Source organism: Callospermophilus lateralis, chromosome 11 (genome assembly GCF_048772815.1).
Source record: "Callospermophilus lateralis isolate mCalLat2 chromosome 11, mCalLat2.hap1, whole genome shotgun sequence".
Taxonomy (NCBI): Eukaryota; Metazoa; Chordata; class Mammalia; order Rodentia; family Sciuridae; genus Callospermophilus; species Callospermophilus lateralis.
The window spans coordinates 2,259,398-2,279,134 of NC_135315.1; the positions used below are offsets into that span (position 1 = coordinate 2,259,398).

The following is a 19,737-nucleotide window of genomic DNA, read 5'->3' on the forward strand; positions in this document are numbered from 1 at the left end:
GGAACACACAGGTGGGTGGGCGTGAGGGTCTGGTGGCTCTGACTCCCCTCCTGCATGCCCCACCCTACGCATGTCCTCCCTGGCCATCACCAGAGGAGCAAAGATAAAACCGAGTTGGTCTCTTTTCCCATACTGGAAAAAAAAAAGCATCCAGAATAGCTGCTTACAAAAACATGGAAATTTTGAAAAATAAGCCATTTTTCCTTGCTGTTGTCTTCCTAAAAAGATCCATTTGATCAGGCCTATACAGAACACTCGTATCATGCAGAAACCAATTCCCATGGGTCACAGGCCTTCATTCAACATAAAGGGAAGTTTTTTGAGTTCTTCATGTCACAGATTTAAGAAGGCCAGGTCCCTTGGAGCCTGCACATGGAGGGCTTGATGACATGAATGTCTACAGCCCCCAGGACAGCACAATTCTATTCCCTGTCTCTTCTCAGGAATGTCACACTAGTGTTTTGGGGACAAATTGCAAAGGACTGATCAGAAAAAAAAAAAAAAGGAAAGCTGGGGTGGATCCCAGGGCCTGCACATGCTGTAGCACCCAGTGCTGCAGCAGTTTGGGCTCATCACCACCCTGAGGTTTCCCCGAGGTCTGGTACCTGCTTGAGCCTCCCTTCCATGTCGCCCAGCAGCGATTCCTTCCAGCCACACTCTGCAGGAAAGTTCATTCCCACCAGCCGCCGCCAGACCTGCAAAACCCACGTGTTAAGTGACAGCCACAGGGACAGGGACAGGCCTTGGTCACAGAGTGACAGTGTTGTATTACAATTATTTCATCTACATTTCTTAGCTACCATCTTTAACAGAAAAACTTAAAATTTTTTTCTTCTGTTTATCAATTAATTTATACCATTCCTATCATTTGGCCTTTTAATAATCAAATTGTACCAGATTGGCTAACGTGAGCATCTTCAACATGTTTCTTAAAACCTGGAATAGCTTTAGACTTACAAAAATGCCAGAGGTAGCCCAGATAATTTCTATGAACTCAGCTTTATATTTATTTTTTAGTTGTAGGTGGGCACAATAGCTTTATTTCGTCTTTATGTGGTGCTGCGAGCACTCTACCACCGAGTCACAGCCCCAGCCCAAATTTCTATGCACTCTTGACCCCAATTCTGCCATCGTGACCATGACCACCCCTCAGCTGTCAAAACTGAAAAGCTCGCAACAGTAGACCATCGTCGACAACCCCTGACTCCACACGGGTCCTCGTGCCGTCCCAGGAGGAGTCTGCAACGCCACGTGCGTCCACCCCCTCCCTCAGCGCTTCCCGACGCTCCAGCACCATGAGCTCTTGGCCCCTGTGCACCTCCATTGCCCCGTGGAGGCGGCTCTCCTGCAGGAGCAGTGTTGTAAGACGGGAGCGAAAGTTAGAAGGCACTACTGGGCCATGTGTGGTGACCATCCGGGGCAAGAGGGTCGCAAGTTCCAGGCCATCCTGGGCAACCTAGCAAGACCCTGCCTCAAAATAAAAAATAAAAGTGGCTGGGGAGGTAGCTCAGTTGTACGGTGCCCCTGGAATCAGTCCCCTGTGCTGCACCCCCCCCAAAAAAAAGCCATGAAGTGAGGTAGGTGAGCTGTGGTACCAGGGCATCATTTCTGTAGGTGCTGATGGTCCCAGGGTGCCCCTGCCACAGGGCTCTGGGGGGACAGAGCTGACAACTGTATGAATCGTGAGTTTTACTGCTGTCCCCAGCTCCTTCCATACACAGAGCTCTTGCCTCCCTTCTCCTAGTGAGAAAGAGCCCACCTTCCAATAACATGTTCGGCTCCCCAGACCCACTAACTTTACTTGTAAAACAGCAGTAACAGCAGCAACTACCTCAGCACAGCTGCTTAATTAATTTCCATTTTTTCTTTATCATTACGACTACACTTAGAATCTTTCTTGTCTGTGGCTCCACGGCTATCCTTCCCTATAACTGAACGCCTGGGGATTATACCGCGTAGAATCCTGGAATAACATTTAATAATCCAATTATGTTTTCCTGGGATTTTAGTGTTGATATAAAACTTCACAAAGCAGTTGGGGGAGGATTACTTTTGTCTTTGACGGAAACCTATGACCCTCTGGTCCTGGAGACACCCTGGTCCAGTTGGTTGGGGTACCCCTGCCTCATATCACAATGAGTCCGGCCCCTACTCTATGAGAAGACCACAAGCAGGTTCACAGTCTCCCTGGAAGACCGTGGCTCAAGGGGACAACCCTCCACTTCCAAGACAGGAGAGCAGACCTTTACTTGTGGTGGGGACCTCCAACCTCCAACACCCCCTGCTGCAGCTCTCTAGGGACCCAGGCTCCTGGGTCTCAGGCGCTATATTGTGGAATCGCCACGTCCAAGGCTTTGGGGGTGGAGTCCATCTTGTCAAATGGCTTTGCTCAGCTGCTGGCTAGCATCTTTACCCTACTGTCACCTTTATCTTCCATTTCCAGTGACACACAGCTGGCTTACAGCCTCAGACCTGAAGCAGAGCCCGATGGTCCTCCTGGCAACCCCTGCCTCAGTGTGACCACACCCCATTGCAGTGTATCATACTGTACCTGGCGGCCACCAACTCCACTGCCAGGGAAGGGCCAATGTCCCTTCCTGGAGAAGGGGCCAAGGCTCAAGGCAAGGCTCAGGATGAGCCTGGGCCTCCAGGCTGTGGTCCTGCTGGTCCAGCTCCGGGCATCCCCACCCTGGTGCCTGAAGAGGCCCCACAGACTCAGGCAAAGCGTACCTGGATCTCCTCGGGATACGAGAACTGGACAGTTGAGCGTTTCTGGAACATGCTCTTCACAAACACCCTGCGTAGCCAGGATCTCGTGGTGGCCAGGACACCCTGCAGGACACTTGTCACTGAGCCCTTCCCGGCTGCAGCTCCTGGGTCCTCTACCATGTCCTATGGGCACATGAGAGAAAGTCACCTGCTCTGCACTGCTGTTCCCAACACCAAGCCACCGCCCAGCTCTGTCCTGGATGGAAACCTACCTGACACAAGCACTGTGCTTCCCTCAGAACCCTGGGCTCCCTTGAAAGGGGCAACCAGGGAGAGGAGGGGAGAAGGCATGGGTGTTACAGGTCCCTGCGCAGACCCCGCCTCACCAAGAGCCCCCAGGAGCCGGGGCACACAGAGCCCCGTGCTTTCTCCAGCTCAGGTTAAGAATGCTTCTGGAGCACAGAGCTTCCAGGGAAGCCCATCCAGAGGCCATGCAAACCCCTGGCCCCCACTCCTCAGCGATGGGAAGCAGCCCTTTCCATGGGCACATTGTGGGGACAGCCCCTATCTCTCTCCTCTGAACTTCCACCACCACACCCACAGAGCCACCTCCTTTTGGGGACTCAAAGCCTCTAGTGACCCAACCCTCTTTCTTTGTACTCCACAGGTATCTGCCAAGGAGCACACGCATCAGACCTCATTTTAGAGAGGCCTGCCCTGAGGCCCTTAGGACTACACGGAATGTGCTTCCATGGAACCCACAACACCTGGTTCTGCCCCCTCCTGCCCCTTGAGGCTCACAGAACCACCCTGGGTCCTCCGCCTCAGCAAAGCATCAAGGAGGCCAAGCAGACGCCATCCTGCCATAGGGAACCAACTAGAGTGGAAGAGACGGCCCTTTTAGACAGCACGAAGAGCGTGGTCCGCAGACACAGTGAGTGCCGAGGTACAGAAGCACAAGGAGCAGGGAGGCAAGCCAACAGCAGGAGAGGGGATGTGAGCTCCAGGCAGGGTAAGCAGAGCACAGGGCACAGGCGAGGGCAGGCCAGGACAGCACTGGGGGTCTCAGGGAAAACGAAACAGGGACCCTTGCATGATGTCCCTGAATGGCACAGAACCTTCCAGAGCAATCTCAGCGGGGCATGCATGTCCCTTTTGCCCAGGCATTCTACCAACTCCCAAAAGTGGCCCAGCCAAACACTGGCCCATCCTGGTGTCATCCAGGGCTGCACAGAAGTGGTCAGTAAAGGAACGGCTGGGAGAATCCCGAGGCTGAACAACCCCAGTGCCCTGACCTGTGCTCCAGGCCCCACAGGCAGCCGCCCAGCTGGGATCCCAACGAGAGGCTCCCAACACTCGCCCCAGCGTGTTTTCGTTCTGGTCAATTTTGTTACTGCATAGCATTTTTATTTTTGCAGCAAAGATGGAGTCTCTGTGACCACAGATCTGGGACACTGAACAACCATGACAAGTAAATCCAGGCTGGGGCTGGGGCTGGGGCTCAGCGGCAGAGCGCTTGCCTAGCACGTGTGAGGCACTGCTTCAATCCCCAGCATCACATAAAAATAAATAAAGCTACTGTGTGCTCATCTACAACTAAATAACTATTTTTAAAAAGGCTTGGGATGGGGGCTGGGGATGTGGCTCAAGCGGTAGTGTGCTCGCCTGGCATGCGTGCGGCCCGGATTCGATCCTCAGCGCCACATACAAAGATGTTATGTTCGCTGAAAAAAATAAATATTAAAATTCTTTCTCTTTCTCTCTCTCTTTCAAAAAAAAAATAAAAATAAAAAGGGCTAGGGATGTGGCTCAGTGGTTAGGCACCCTTGGGTTCAACCCCAGGACCAAAAAAAAAAATCATTCTTAGAGTGTGTCTGTGGTATCTTAAAGAAGTAAGGCTGTAAGGAATAAGGTGAAGACAGACTCGACCACCTCCATCGTAACCTCACAGTCCTGATGCGCAAGGCCAAGAGCAGAGTCACAGCCCAGCCAGAAGCTCAGGACCTGCCGTGGAGAAGCTGCACAGCACCACGCAGCTCCCGACGCGGCCGCAGAAACACTGTCCCAGCAAGACTCGGGTGAGAGGAGAGAGGGTGAAGGCCGGGGCAGCGGGTCTCCAGAGGCAGGAAGCAGAGTCAGCTTCCCTCTGGGGCACGAGGGCAAGGATGACTGCAGGCTGAGGGGTGCCAGGGCCTGAGCTGGGCAGCTGGGCAGCTGGGCAGCAGGGCCCAGGCCCCACAGCCGTGCTGTGCCATAGCAAGGATGGAAGACCTTGGGCGGGGGGACGAGGCACAGACCTTGGGTGAAGGGGACGAGCTGGGCAGCTGGGCAGCAGGGCCCAGGCCCCACAGCCGTGCTGTGCCGCAGTAAGGATGGAAGACTTTGGGCGGGGGAAACAGGCCCTAGATTTCCCAGAATCAAGGGGAAAAAGGGGTCATCTTGGTGAGGCCAGGCGCGAGGTGTGTAGTCTGCACATGGCTGAACCCATCCAGTGGGTGCCTGAGAGCTGACTCGACCACTCTCTCTGCTCCAGGCATCCCAGGACTCCACAAGTTCCCTTCCAAATCAGGCTGCGTGGAGTCAGATTCCATGGATGGGCATGGCGTTTGGTACCTAAATGCCACTTACCACAGCAGGACCAAGTCCAAGGACTCTGCCAATGACCCAGGCAGACAAGGCGGGGATCTCGAAATACTTCGGGGTTTTGGTGATCTTGCAGACAGCTTCATGAAGCTTCAGGCACACGGTCAAATAGGACTCCAATGATGTCTTCTCCAGAATCCTACCCACCAGGTATCCAGAGAGATCAGTGAAGTCGTTAGGAAATGAGGATACGATACCCATGAGTTACCAGTCCCTTCCCTTTAAAGACCTACAAGCCAGGACTCCCAGCTTCTCAGGAGGCTGAGGTAGGAGGATGACCAAGTTCAAGGCCAGCCTAACACCTTAGCAAGACCCTATCTCAAAATCAGTAGAAGAGCTGGGGATGCACTTCAGGTAGAGTGACTCTCAGTTCAATCTCTACTACTATCAATAAATTACTTAAAATAAATTACCTACAAATAAAGAATTTATTTGATCTCCTCTAGGTAACATTACCATGGGTCTAAAAGCGGTGAATAAAATAAAAAGGGAACACAGAGTAGGCATCATGGCACACGCCTGTAATCCCAGCTACTCAGGAGACTGATGCAGGAGGATCACAAGTTCAAAGCCAGCCTCAGCAACTTAGTGAGGGCCTAAGCAACTCGGTGAGACCCTGTCTCAAAGCAAGTTAAAATACTTGCAAGCATACCCCCTTATTTTAAAAAATACCAAGTAATGAATATTTCTAATCATTAAAATAAGATATACACTTGGAAAAAAATTCAGAACGTCACAGGAGGGAGGGGGGATGCTAAGGGAAGAATGTACACTGCTCATCGAATGTTTTTCACCTGGTGAGACCCACGTTTTGTACTGACTGCCTAACGGCATGGTGATATGAGAAAGGTCACTGCGAATTCACAGGGGCTTGCCATGCAGGGAGACCTTGTGCATCACCCCAAGTCCCTGGGGCCCGGGAAAGGGAGTAACAGCAGTGCTCAGAGGGGATCTGGGACGCACGGGCCCTGGTGCACATTCCTGGCTGCATTCATGTGCTCTTCCTTCGGGGGCAGAGGTCGTGCACAGTGCAGGAGTAACTGTTCTGCAAGGCCACTTTTGATTTTTGTTTTAAACTGGCCTGACTTGCAAAAAATGTAAGAACTAAATGTTAAAGAAATGCAGAGCACCTACATTCACGCTGACGACAATTGTTTACAAATAAGTGATTATGACCCTATGTGTACATATAAGTACACAACTGGTGTGATTCCACAGCATGCACAACCGAGAAAGAGGAGTTCTACTGCAATGTGTCAGAGTGACATGTCAGAGTGCATTCACTGTCACGCGTAACTAATTAGGACAAATAAAAATAAATAAAAACCCAAAGGCAAAAAGGTTGGGTGGGCAAAGCAAAATCTCAGCCCCTGCAAGTTGTTATTTCATTTTTTTTTTTAATACTGGGGACTGAACCCAGACCTTGCACATGCTAGGCAAGTGCTCAACCCCTGAGCTACATCTGCAGCCCCATTTATTTCCTTTAAGGAGAGAGAAAAAAAAAAAAAAAAAAACAGAAAACCCCTGGATGGCTGGGTTGGCAATTGAAGAGGACATCAGGGCATTTGCTGGTGTCCGACCCACCGACTTTGACAGCACGCCTGGGACACTGAGGACTGCAGGTGGCTCGCACCCCATAGGAGCCCGCGCAGAGGAGGTTGCAAGGCCTTTCTACTTACATGTCCTGGTAGATGTCCACGAGGTGGATCAGCATATTGAAAACGCGCTCGACATCCTAGGGCCGGGCAGAGAAAGGGCCGTATGAACAGTCCAATCAGGAAACAGCTGTCCATGCCAAGAAGGGCATAGGACTGACGCATCCTGTTCTCCCTGTGCACAGCCTTTCACCAATGGAACCCGGGCCGTGAATCTGCTTTTTTTTTTTTGTCTTTTCTTTTTTGGAACAGGGGATTGAACCCAGGGCTTTGCATACACGAGGCCAGTACTTTGCCACTAACCTACATTCCAGCCCTCATACCGTTTTCTTTACCCCCCAAAAGCTAAGGAAAGACAGCAGCTAACGGAACGTGTGACATTCACAGTGCCTTCTAACAGTCGTAAAGAACAAAAGGCTACTGTTCTCTTGCACTCTTCTTACTAAACCAGAATCGAGTCTGGGAAGTCACACTTGAACCCCAAGAGGTAATGACTTCTTATTTCAGCAATTCTGTTATTAGTTCTCAGCATTTTCCTCAGCCCGTTCCTCAGGACAGAAGACCAGAGCCCTCAATGTTTAGCTTGTAGTCTGTTTTGGCTAAGCAAGGACCTGACACCCTGCTCCCAACCACAAACCTCTACGTTTTGGTAAGAGATCTCCTGAAGTCCTTGCAGCCTGTAGTGAGTCCCTAGGAAACAGTCCAGGACCCGAGCGGGCACGAGACTCAAGTATTCCGTGGAGTTTTCCATATAGGGAACCAGGCTTCCCAGAGGCAGCAAACTGAACCAGGATCGGAAGAGGTACTCATCCACACACAGCAACTGCTTCCTGCTCTCCATGAAGCTAAGAAACCGGTTCCTGAGTGAAGAAACAGGGACAGAGACCAGGGCATCAGAGAGAGCACTGAACAGACTCAAGGCAAGGAAAAACAAGGCTGGGAAGGTCCAGAAAGCTCAGAAAGCTCAGATTTTTCAGATGACATGAAAGCATCATGGAAACAGACATGGAGTGAATCAACGAAAACTAAACAACCACCAGGCACACCTGTGATCCTAGCAACTCAGGAGGCTGAGGCAGGAGGATCACAAGTTCAAGGCTAGCCTCAGCAACTAAGTCAGGCTCTGTCTCAAAATAAAAAATTAAAAAGGGCTGGGGATGTGACTTAGTGGTTAAATGCTCCTGGTGTCAATCCCTAGAACCAAAAAAAAAAAAAAAATCAACAACAAAAAAATTTGAATTCAGATTTCATTTCAAAAGGTTCCAAAAACAGAGGTGAAAACAATTGAACTCATTGCCCTCATCCCTAAGGATGGCAGGTTACCTCCCAGTGAACAGTAGGACAGGGGGACAAGAGGACAGGGCACTCAACATCCAATTGAAGCACCTACCTGTGTGTGGAAATGAGTGTGGTGCTGTCTTTATGTTTAATGATTCAGATTTAAGTTTACTACTTTTTAAAATATTTTTTAGTTGCTGATGAACCTTTATTTATTTATTTGTATGTGGTGCTAAAAACCGAACCCAGTGCCTCCCGAATCCTAGGCAAGCACACTACCACTGAGCCACAACCCCGGCTCCTTTTTTGTGGGCTGGGGCTGTGGCTCAGTGCCAGAGCACTCACCTAGCATGTGTAGGCACTGGGTTCGATCCTCAGTACCTCATAAAAATAAATAAAATAAAGGCATTCTGACCATCTACAACTACCAAAAAAAAAAAGAAATTGTGGTGTCAGCGCAGCCACCCAGGGCCTCCCCCATGCTGGGCGGCCTCTGCCACCGGGTGAGCACAGCCCTACCACTTTCTTTGTAGGCTGTGCTTTCCAGGCCTTCTCTGAGAACCTCTCCCCACTCCCAGGCCAGGCTCCTTAGAAGCAAGCCGTCAACATCAGGCAAAAAGCCTTCCGCTCAGCTGCGCTTAGGACCCTCGCGCTTCGACTGCAGCCCCTTCAGGGCCCTGAGAGTGGTCCAGCGCAGAAGTCAGCCCCTCTTGCTGCACCGTGCCCGCTGCATGCCTGAGAAGGATGTGTGTCCTGCCATGCTGGGCACTGAGGCCCCTGGGCGCCACCTGGGTCTGGCTGGTCCCCAGCTCTCTCTCTCTGATGTCTGATCACTTTAAGGTCTTTAAACTACTTTCAAAATCGATGAGAAGGCAAAGGGCGGTAGTTAACTTGTAGAAAGCAAACAGAAGGAAGCGGGTGGCTGGAAACCACGTCAAGAGAAAAGGCTTGATGGGACTAACTCCTGACAGGGCTTACTGAGGTTGATGCGAAGCCAGGAATTATGGCCGAGGTGTCTCCATCTGCCTGGGAAGGAAGATTCCTTCAGTAGCGCAAGTGCCCTAAAGTAACCTCTGACCAGCCACTGACCCCAGTGCTCACGTTAACACGGGATTGACTTGTACATGAAGCCCCTTAAATAGGATGGGTCCCCTTGACAGTTCCGGAGAGGACCAACTAAGGTCAAAACTCCACCCCCAACATGAAGAGCTGAACACTGACAGCAGAGCATGCAGAGGGGGTCCCAGCTCTCCTGGGACAAGGAATAAGCTTGGAGACAGCGTTCCCTGCTCAGAGACACCCTCTCTCTCTCAAGAGTGCTCTCTGGGGCGGGGGGCACAGCTCAGTTGGAAGAGAATTTGCCTGACATACACAAGGGCCTGGTGCAATTCCCAGCACCAAAAAAAAAGAAAGAAAAAAGATGCTGTCCAGCTGAGCCTGCCTTGCTTTCACTTCACTTTCACGTGCATGACTTTGGTGTCTGACTTTAAACTTTCTTTCATGGAAACCCCAGCGCTGAGGTCTGGAGTTTTAGCTCCTGCTCTCCTGTGACACCCACGGTTTCCACCTATCTGCCCATGCCAAGGTCCGGCCTTGACCTTTCCATAGTTGTTCTCAACACACTCCCTGACCCCCCGCCTGGACGTCTTTGGGTTTCACCCCGCTGTGTCTTCGCTGGCCCTGGAGAGGCCTCGTCTCAGGTCAGGGGTTATGAGGGAGGGGCCAGGGATCTGCTGTAGCTTCAGGGAGACTCGGTTCATGGGAACGATCCATCCCCTAGAGCAGGGCCATGGTACCCCTGTCAGAAGCCAGAGCCTGAGCGCCCATGGCCACTGGCTCCTCTCTCCTGCTTCAGCGAGCTCCTTGTGTCCAGGTCTCAGGAACAGTGACTTTTCCTGTTCTTAGTCCCTTTCCACCCTGGATGGCCAACTGTCTTGCCCACACTGCAGGACCCAGTGAGCCCACGGTCATTGCCTCTGTACTCTTGCCCACCCAAGGCACTATACTACAGGAGGCCTGAGCCTCCCACCACAGGGCAGCGCTGTGCCCTCACAATCAGTGCAGAGAGTGGGGGAGTCCTCTGCTTCTCCCAGCCAGTTCTCTGGCCTGGGATTTACGGCCAGCAAAAGGAGGTGCCTGCTCTAAGCCCTGCCAAAAACGTGCTTACCACCCTGCCCCGGCTAAGGCAAGGTCTGAGGCCAGGAACTGAGGTTTGCAGTGTTCAGGGCTGAATCCTGGGACCCTGAGCACACAGAGGTGCTCTCTAAGTGTCTGTCACACAAATAAGTGGACACATATTAGTACAGGCATAAGACTGTCCAGCACAGTGGCCACGCATGAGATCCCAGTCACTCCAGAGACAGGAGGATCACCAGGCCAGGCCAACCTGGGCAGCTTAGCAAGACACGTCTCAAGAACTAAACATCACGAAAAGGACTGGGACGCGGCTGGGGGTCGTGCTCCAGGGCGCCCTAATGGGATGCAGCTTCAACTTACTCATTCAGCATTTCTTTCTGAAACTGTGAGAAGGAGATTCCCTCAAGGGCAGCCCACGTGTCCTCCGGCTGACTCACAAAGTCCTTCCTGGGGGGCGCCAGCCGCATACAGTAGTGCAGGACGGGGAGGATGCCCAGCCAGTCGATGACCTTGGCGTCCATGCACCTTTGGCACAGGTTGACCAAGTACTCTCGCCATCTAGGAGGGAACCAGACCCACTGTGAGCTGTGGAGGGCTGTGTCCAACCCACCCTGGGGTCCTCTGTCCCAGGAGGGAAGGGACGGCCACGTGCACTTAGCACAAGGAATCTGCTGCAGGCCTGGATGGAGTCCCCGGACCAAGAGACACAGGGTGGCCAAGGGACAAGTTCCCCTGCCCCTAGAGCACCAGCCCCAAACCCCGCCCCCTCGCCCCAGCATCCTTCCCACCCACAGCACACAGCTAAGGAGTTGAAGTGCTCGGGTTCCCGCCAGGCATTCACACAGGGCCTGTTGAACCAGCCAGTCTGGCAATGGCGGCCCTAAACACAAAGCAAACTTTTTTTTTTTTTTTTAAACTGGAGATTGAACCCAGGGACCCTCCATCACTAAGCTACATCCCCAGCCTTTCTTTATTTTGAGGTAGGCCTCCTTAAGTTGCTGAGGCTGGCCTAGAAATTGCAATCCTCCTGCCTCAGCCCCGAGTTGCTGGGACTACAGGCATGTGCCACTATGCTCAGCTACAAAGTCACTTTTTAAAAGGAGTGTCACATGGAGTGTCCCCCACGGGCATAGAAACTGAGGCTTCTCCCTCCTCTCACACCCCTGCACAGCTGTTTGTACATTCCTTACCACGACCCTCTTTCACTGAGGGCACAGCAACTGCCTGGGTGTTTAAAACGTAGGAAACCCACAGGCTGCTCAGGAAAGGCCAGCCGATGTCACCCACGCTCCAGCAAACAGAAGCAGAAGAGACCCTGACCTCCGAGCCCAGTGGCTCAGAAGGTCACCGCTCCCACATGAAAGGCTGTTTCTGACCCTTCCCAGGACGCAGCAGGCACATGGTGCTTCCAGAGCTACTGCACGGGCGTGGCAGCGGGAGAGCACCCCTGGGGTCTGCAGCTGTCCCAGGCGACACCAGCAGGCAGGCCTGCGCCCGGCCCGGCGCGCTGTGTGTGCAGAGGGCCCCCAGGACCATGTTGCACTTTGTTTCACTCATTTGTTTTTTCCAGATGGGGTTCCACTAAGTTGCCCAGGCTGCCCTAAGCTCTTGGGCTCCAGCGATCCTCCTGACTCAGCCTCCCAGGAGCCGGGATGACAGTGCCACCAAGGTGCCTGGCTGTGTGAAGCTCCTTGAAGGCAGGCCTTCAGGAGAACCCAGAATTCAACAACACCAGCAATGGCACACCAGCCAGGAAGTGACAGGAGCAAGTGGTGACATGACTGTGGTTTTACTTTCCCCAGAGTGTGCTCAGCCCTTCCCTGACAAGCCCTTAACTCTGTAAACAAGCTTCAGACAAAACACTCTGGGATACCTCTCAGAGGTGCCTAGGATGTGGCTGAGGTCGCTGTGCAGGGTGTCTGGGGAGCAGGTGCTGGGGCACAGGATGGAGCACAGTGAGGTCAGGTCACCCTCCGATAAGTAGAGTTTGGCATCTTCCACCAGGAAAAGGACCACCAGGCCCATCCTCAGCCTGCTCCTCACAGGGCAGCCTTCAGGCAGGGCGTCCCCACTCTTTCCTTCCAGGAAGGGTCCTATCTGCTTTTTCAAATACTTCCACAGGTGCTTCTTCACCTGACGCAGGGGGAAAAGAGGCACAGGCCATGGAGCGCATGCCCTGGGGCCTGGAGAAGCCCTGGGCAGGGGACTAAGGCCCTGAGGCAGGCGACCTCTGGGGAGGGTCCCATCTGCCCTACTTCCCCACCTCCCCAGCACCCTGGGGTTCTGGGCAGCAGGCACACAGTGATGCTCAGCCCCCAACCCCGCAGTGAGGGAGAACGGGAGGCCCTGGGTGCTCCTGAGAGCTCAATGTCAAACTCAGAGGGAGCGCCAGCGCTGTCTCCAAGCCTCCGTGTGGCTGAAGGGGCAATGGTGGGCTCCACCCCTTCTTTTTTTTAATATTTAATTTTTTAGTTGTAGTGGGACACAACACCTTTATTTTATTTATTTATTTTTATGTGGTGCTGAGGATGGAACCCAGGGCCTTCCACGCACTAAGTGAGCGCTCTACCGCTGAGCCACAACCCCAGCCCTCCACCCTTTCTTTCAGCTCTGCCCAGGCCCGCGAAGAACCCAAGACCAGTCCCTGGAACGAGGCTCCGAGGTGCCATCAGGAGGAAGCACGCGGGGGGAGGATTCCCAAGAGGTGGTGCAGGAACAAAAGAGACGGAAAGGTCCTCCTGCCCCCCTGCACCTACCCCACTCAGTCACAGGGTCTCCTGCCTCTCGTGGATCAGGGGACCCTGACCACCCACTCCAGAGCTGCTGGGGACCACGGGGAAGCCTGATACCTCTGACTCTCCGAGGCCCAGGCTAAGCCAGGGCTGTGCTTTCCCCTCGTAAATCATGGGCACTCGGACAACAGAGTAAAACTGCCGGAACTGCGTGAAGAAGTTCTTCAGGTTGATGGGGTTCCAGGTCTGCAGAATGCTGAAGATGCGGCCCAGCATGATCTCGGCCGCCATCTGCTTGCCCTTCACCAGATCCTTCTTCGTCTTATCATTGAAGAAGTTCTGTAATTTCTGTAATTTCCCAGGAGGCTTCATGCAGATTATGTCATCATACTGATGCCAATCTATGAGTAACAGCAAGAAAAATGTCACATGGAAGACCTCAAAGCCCACCATTCCTGGGCACCAGTCCAGAGGACAGAAACACAGGGGAGCAGCCAGACACAGTGGCGCACGTCTGTAATGCCAGTGGCACAGGAGGCTGAGGCAGGAGGATCACAGGTTGGAGGTGAGCCTCAGTAACTTAGGGAGGCTTCGTCTGAAAAACAGAAATACGGGGGACTGGGGTTGTGGCTCAGCAGCAGAACACTTGCCTTGCACGTGCAAGGCCGTGGGTTCAATCCTCAGCACCACATAAAAATAATTTAATTAATTAAAATAAAGTTATTGTGTCCAACTACGACTATAAAAAATAAGTATTAAAAAAAAGGAAATACAGGAGTGCAGAGGATAAAAGAAAGGAAGGAAAATAAGAGGACTCTGGTAAACTGAGGCAATCGGATCAGAACTTGCTCCATCGGCTGCCATGGCCGGGCACACCCCTACAGACGAAACCCAAGACAGCCCACAGTGATGTGCTCAAAGCCAAGTCTCTGCTTAGCTATGCCCCTGAGTAAGCCTGGTGAAGCTTTGAACAGGACCACACGGAGGTTAGACATTTTATACCAAAACTGCGTCTCTCACTAGCAACTGCGCCCTGTAAGTGACTCAGGGTGCAGGCATTATTTTCTCTGTGCCTCCTGGGAACAAGAACCACCACCCCAAAGAAGGTGGTGCACATTCCCCAGCAGATACAGAGTCCCTAGCAGGCACTGAATTCATGGCTCCCCTGAGGGCCAGCTGCAAGAGACACAATTACAGAACTAGAAAACCCTGAGATGTAAAATAATCAGAAAACCCAGCGGTTAGCCAGGCACAATGGTGCGTGCCTGCACTCCCAGCAATTCAGGAGACTGAACCAGGAGAGTCAGAGTTTGAGGGCAGCCTGCACAACTTAGCAAAACCTGATTCAAAATTTAAAAATGAATACAAAGACACAGGAATGCAGCTCAGGAGTAGAGCACTTGCGTAGCATACATGAGGCCCTGGGTTCCATCCCCAGCAGTGTCAAAAAAAAAAAAAAAAAAGAATGAAAAGAACAATAGGCCAAAAACTTATGGTCAGAGGCAGCAGGGCATGGTGGTGCATGCTTGTAATCCCAGCGACTCTGGAGGCTAAAGTAGGAGGATTGCAAATTCGAGGCCAGCCTCAGCAACTTAGGAAGCTCTAAGCTACTTAGGGAGATTTTGTTTTGTCTCAAAAAAAGAAAAAAAAAAAAAATTAAAAAGGGCTGGAAACGTGGTTCAGTGGTAAAATGCCCCTGGGTTGAATCCCTGGTCCCAAAAAAAGCCCTGTGGGTAGAAAGACGCAGCTGAGCAGGGCTCCTGAGGCCTGGAAAAGGCGCTGCATGCACTGCTATCCCATGGCTAGCCCTGCTACCCCAGTTCTGCCCTGTCCCTGCCAGGGGATAGTTGGCCAGGGTTCATATGGCCTCCTGGGGACCTCTGACCCCACTCCAGCCCTCCCTCTGTGGCTCTTGTCAGAGCAGAAACTCCACCTTTACTCAAGGAATTATCTGATGAGGTCCAGTCTCCCCTCAAAGCTGAAGTCCTCGGCGTACATTACTGTCATTAAAAATTACGTGTACAGCCAGGTGTCTGAGGGCACCTGTAGCCAGCGACAGGACAAGGTAGGAGGACCCTGGGTCCCTGGGAGCTGAGGACAGGGCTGGTGCCCAGGCAGGCCAGCACAGCCAGTATCTCAGATGGTCCCAGAGGACCTGAGGAGGTGCAGGTTCTTCCAAGGTTCAGCAGGTTGAACATGGAGGCCAAAGTGCCACCAGCAAAATGTGACAAGGACAAACAGTATAGGTCCAGAGGGAGGCTAGACACCTTGTCCTGTTGCTGGTCACCACCTGGCCACTTCCAGGAAGGGCCAGCCAGCAGCCTCCTATTCCACCTTTGTCCCAGTCCGCGGGCCCAATCTGCCCGCAGCGCCAACCCTTCCAGTTTCCTCTCTGGCAATAGCTAAGCCACAGCAGGGGCAACGCACAGCAGAGGACCACACAGATCTGGCCGTCGGCTCCGCAGAGCAGTGCCCAGGCCAGGATGCAGGCGTCCTGGGGCCCTTACCTCCGGAGCGCACGAGGGAGGGCTTGATGCACAGGCAGCGGTTCACGTGCTCGCCCGCCCTCTGCGGCTGCTTGTAGATGTACTCATACTCCACCGCCTGGTTGGGGCCGCGGTGCAGGACGTACTTGTAAGGGATGGCTCTGTCCAGGCTCCCCCGGGGAATGACAATGCTGCCCTCGATGAGGGACCCGTTCTCCCGCAAGTCCCTGCGAATCAACAGACACCAGCACGTTATCCAGAAGGCTTAAATCGGAAGATTGCATTCTCAAACACACTGGGAACACAGACCCAAAGGTACAGCGGACACTGACCAAGACGCATGTCTAGATCAGGGCTTCGTTTCCCGCCAGAACAAAAACAAGCGCCCGGCAAAATGACACAAAGAAATGCATGCTGGGAGTATCACACACACTCCCCAGGGAGCAGGGGCCCGGGACTCGCTGATCACCTCTAGCACATGCCTGGGGGGACCTGGAACCTGGGACCTGGGACCCAGGACTCGCTGATCACCTCTAGCACACTGGGGGATACGCGGGCACCAGGGAATCACTGATCACCCAGGGGAACCAGGCTCTTGGGAACTCACTGATCACCTCTAGCACACTCCCAGGGATCCGGGGACGGGGACTCACTCGACGTAGAACATCTCGCAAGCGTCACTCCACCCGGGACGTCCGAGCTCCTCTCCTCCCCTGATGAACACAGTGTGCAGCTCAGGGTCGAAGGCGAAGTGCTTGGAGATGATGGCGTGGAAGTACACGGTGACCCCCTCCTCGGGGCTTAGCAAGCTGGAAGAGCCAAGGGAGCCATGTGGATGCCCACCTCCTCCTTTCTCTCCTGCTCTCCATCACACCTGGCCCCTGCCCACCATGAGCGGCGAAGCCAAGGAGCAGCCAGCATCCTCTGTGCTTGGCCGGGCCTGGTACCTTGGGGAAGTGGCCTGATACCTCAAGGGCATGGCTTGGTACCTGGGGGCCCGGCCTGGTACCTGGGGGCCCGGCCTGGTACCTCAGGGGCATGGCCTGGTATCTCAGGGCGAGGCCTGGTACCTGGGAACGCGGCCTGGTACCTCAGGGGAATGGCCTAATACCTCGGGGCGTACTTTGGTACCTGGGAGCATGGCTTGGTCCCTGAGGGGGCAGCCTGGTATCTCAGGGAGATGGCCTGGTACCTGGGGGCTCGGCCTGGTACCTCAGGGGCATGTCCTGGAACCTCAGGGGCGTAGCCTGGATCCACAGGGGCAGGGCCTGGTACCTCAGGGGTGTGGACTGGTACCTTGGGGAGTGGCCTGGTTCCTGGGGGCATGGCCTGGTACCTGGGGGAGTGCCTTGTACCTCAGGGGCGTGGCCTGGAACCTCTGGGCATGGCCTGGAACCACAGGGGCAGGGCCTGGTACCTGGGGGGCGCGGCCTGCGCACTGGCCTTCTGGTTCTTCTGCTCCTTCTCCTTTTTCACAGCAGCTGCGTAATTCCTGTCACTCCCTTCCGGTTTCCTAGGGTCTGTGGACTCTGAACTGTTTTCGCCCGCCTTTTTTCCAGGAGCAGCCAACCTGTCCCTGGTCTCACCTTCCTAGAACAAGTAACCAAGCCCCAATCTGAAAGGGGGGACTTCCCGCCTGCCCCTAGGTCATGCACCTCACAGCAGCCCAGGCGGACCGTGCAGTCCTGCCAGCCCACTCCCATGGCCTCTGAGAACCCTTCCCCAATCCTGTCCCGGCCTCTCCTCCCTCTCTCACTCCTGGGACCCTAGTTCCTTCCGCTGATAACAGGCCACCACAAGACACCCCAGGGTCTTGGCACGCCAATACTTTTGTCTGGACCTGTCCCCAGGGACCCCAGGGCTCGCCCCTCAATCCCTCTAGCCTCTGCTCCCCCAGCCCCACCCTGGAGGCCTCACCCAGCCACCCAGCTGAGGGGCCACCTTCCCTGGAGGCACCAACCTGCACATTCCCAGGGACCCCCCCACATTTAACTCTTTCCCAGCCTCAGTCTCCCCCTCCAGCATGGGAACCCCCTGCAGGCAGGTTTGGTCTCCTACGCACTATCCCTAGCACTCCACAAACAAGTGCCCCACAACCAGACGGAAGACGGGCTGGCAGCGGACTGCAGCAGGGAGGGCCAGGAAGGCCGAGCAGTGTCCCCCAGGCCCAGCCCGTCAGGACTGGCGGTGTTCCTTGGCAGCAGGGGGACTGACCGAGATGGGCACCAGCCTTCAACTGCGTGTGGGGTCAGCAGTCCTTTCCCGCCCCCAGGGACCAAGTCCCAGCTGCCCTCCCAGACAAGGAAACACGTCTCACCCCACGGCACACCACAGGGGCTAGGGCCAGCACCTGCCATGACACCATCCCTCACACTCACCCCAGAGGCTGGGACCCCCGCCTGCTGCCTGGCCCTCTGGGCTTCCTTCTGAGGCTTAGAGTCCCCCTGGGACTCGGGCAGTGGGAGCCCTTGGGCAGCACCTTCAGCCTTGGGGTGGGCTTCGCAGGCAGAGGTGGGTGGGACAGACACCTCCTGGGAGGGGCCACTATCCCCAGAGGACGTGGCGGTGTGGAGGTCCTTTCCTTCGGAGTGGTCCTGGAGCCCTGGGCTGTTCTGAGCCTCCTCTGCACCCTTGCCCTGGGCAGTCTGTCCCTGCTGGGCTGGGCTTTGGTCCAGGGCGGTGTCCTGAGACCCAGGGTGTGAAGGCGAGCTGGGACTCTGGGGAATGGAGGGAGACGGGGCCAAGGAACTCGGCTCCGAGGAAGCAGAGGTATCCTGGTTCTTCTTCCTTTTCTTCCTTTTGCTCTAAACAGAAGAGAGATGTTAATCTTACCTCTTGGGTTCACTCCAGCCTGCCCATGTTTCCTCCCGTCTCCCCCATTTCTCACGTCCAGCAAGCTCAGCTCTACGAGCCACTCAAGCATCACCCTGCAACTTCTTATCTCGGGTAGAACTCAACGTGAAAACCAAGGGTGTGGGGCAAGGGGGCCAAGGTCAAGGAGGCCCGCGAGAGTCTCGCATGCAGTAGCTGGGGAGGTCTCTGAGATCACCCTTGGGCACTATGATGTTCCAGGACTTTCCACATGACACTCTGCGCATGTGTCACAAGCAAGAAAACCAGGAGGAGAGGAGAGGCTGCTGCTGTGCCCTGGAAGGCTCTGGAAGCTCCCTGGCAAGGGAGACCAGTGAGATCCTAGAAAACAGGAAGCCAATCAGTGCACATTCTACAAAGATGGGGGTCACTGGAAGGAGAAGTAAATGTTCCTGATGCTTCCAAGGGAAGCCATACATGGTTAGCCAGACCTTGACCTCTCCCAGCAGATAACATTGGAGAAGCTAAGAGGTTTCTCACAAGTTCCCAAGAGTGACCCCCGCCCCGAGGAATTTCAGCTGATTCCTAACAGTAGAGAGGGACAAGGTCAGTTTTGACCAAGTTGGTCTTGAACACCTGGCAGGAGAATTACAAAGCACAGCTGCACATGGGCTGGCATTCATAGCTAAGGTGGCACAACTGGTGGCAAAGGCATCAGAGATCACCAGGAAGTTACAGCTATACAGACTGTATAAGGAAACCCACCTACACTGGATCAAGTGTTGCCAGTTGCTGTGTTAATAATCAGGGGTAGCCCTGTTAGGCAGACAGGACCCTCCCCTTATGAGATCCTCTGTGGGCATGCTCCTCTCATTACAAGAAGTATATGAAAAGATCTAAAAATTAAACCAGGACATGCTAAATAAAACAGACTAGAATTAAGTTGGACTGTCTTCTTGTTATTGAGTCATGAGTTCTTTACATATTACGGACACTAAACCCTTGTCTACAAATGATTTACATATACTTCTCCAGTCCACGAGCTGCCTTCAGTCCACCTTGTCTTCCTCGGAATGAGGAGTTTTCATTTTGATCAAGTCCAGTTTTTCTACTTTTTCCTTTTGTTTCTGGTGCTTTTGGCGCCACGTTTAAGGAAATTGTGTTAAATATCTGGTGACCAAATGCCAACTCTATATTTCCTCATCCTGCGTTTTATTTCTGGAAAGTCAGCAGTAACGTCTCCACCTTCATTTTTGACTTTCCTTCCCACCTTTCCCTTTTTATAGA

At 53.7% G+C, this 19,737-nt stretch overlaps 1 protein-coding gene across 1 annotated transcript in view; it reads right to left on the reverse strand.

The window, feature by feature from the left end:
* Rnf213 (ring finger protein 213) overlaps positions 1-19,737 on the reverse strand; it is a 92,629-nt gene that overhangs the window by 60,993 nt on the left and 11,899 nt on the right. The window contains exons 4-15 of the mRNA XM_076870715.2: positions 18,018-18,443; positions 17,057-17,229; positions 16,293-16,448; positions 15,661-15,866; positions 13,271-13,554; positions 12,295-12,554; positions 10,782-10,979; positions 7,645-7,867; positions 7,032-7,087; positions 5,338-5,491; positions 2,731-2,892; positions 606-695 (exon numbers count right to left, since the gene is read on the reverse strand). Coding sequence (XP_076726830.2) covers positions 606-695; positions 2,731-2,892; positions 5,338-5,491; positions 7,032-7,087; positions 7,645-7,867; positions 10,782-10,979; positions 12,295-12,554; positions 13,271-13,554; positions 15,661-15,866; positions 16,293-16,448; positions 17,057-17,229; positions 18,018-18,443 — 2,388 coding nt within the window. The remainder of the gene's footprint in view (positions 1-605; positions 696-2,730; positions 2,893-5,337; positions 5,492-7,031; positions 7,088-7,644; positions 7,868-10,781; positions 10,980-12,294; positions 12,555-13,270; positions 13,555-15,660; positions 15,867-16,292; positions 16,449-17,056; positions 17,230-18,017; positions 18,444-19,737) is intronic.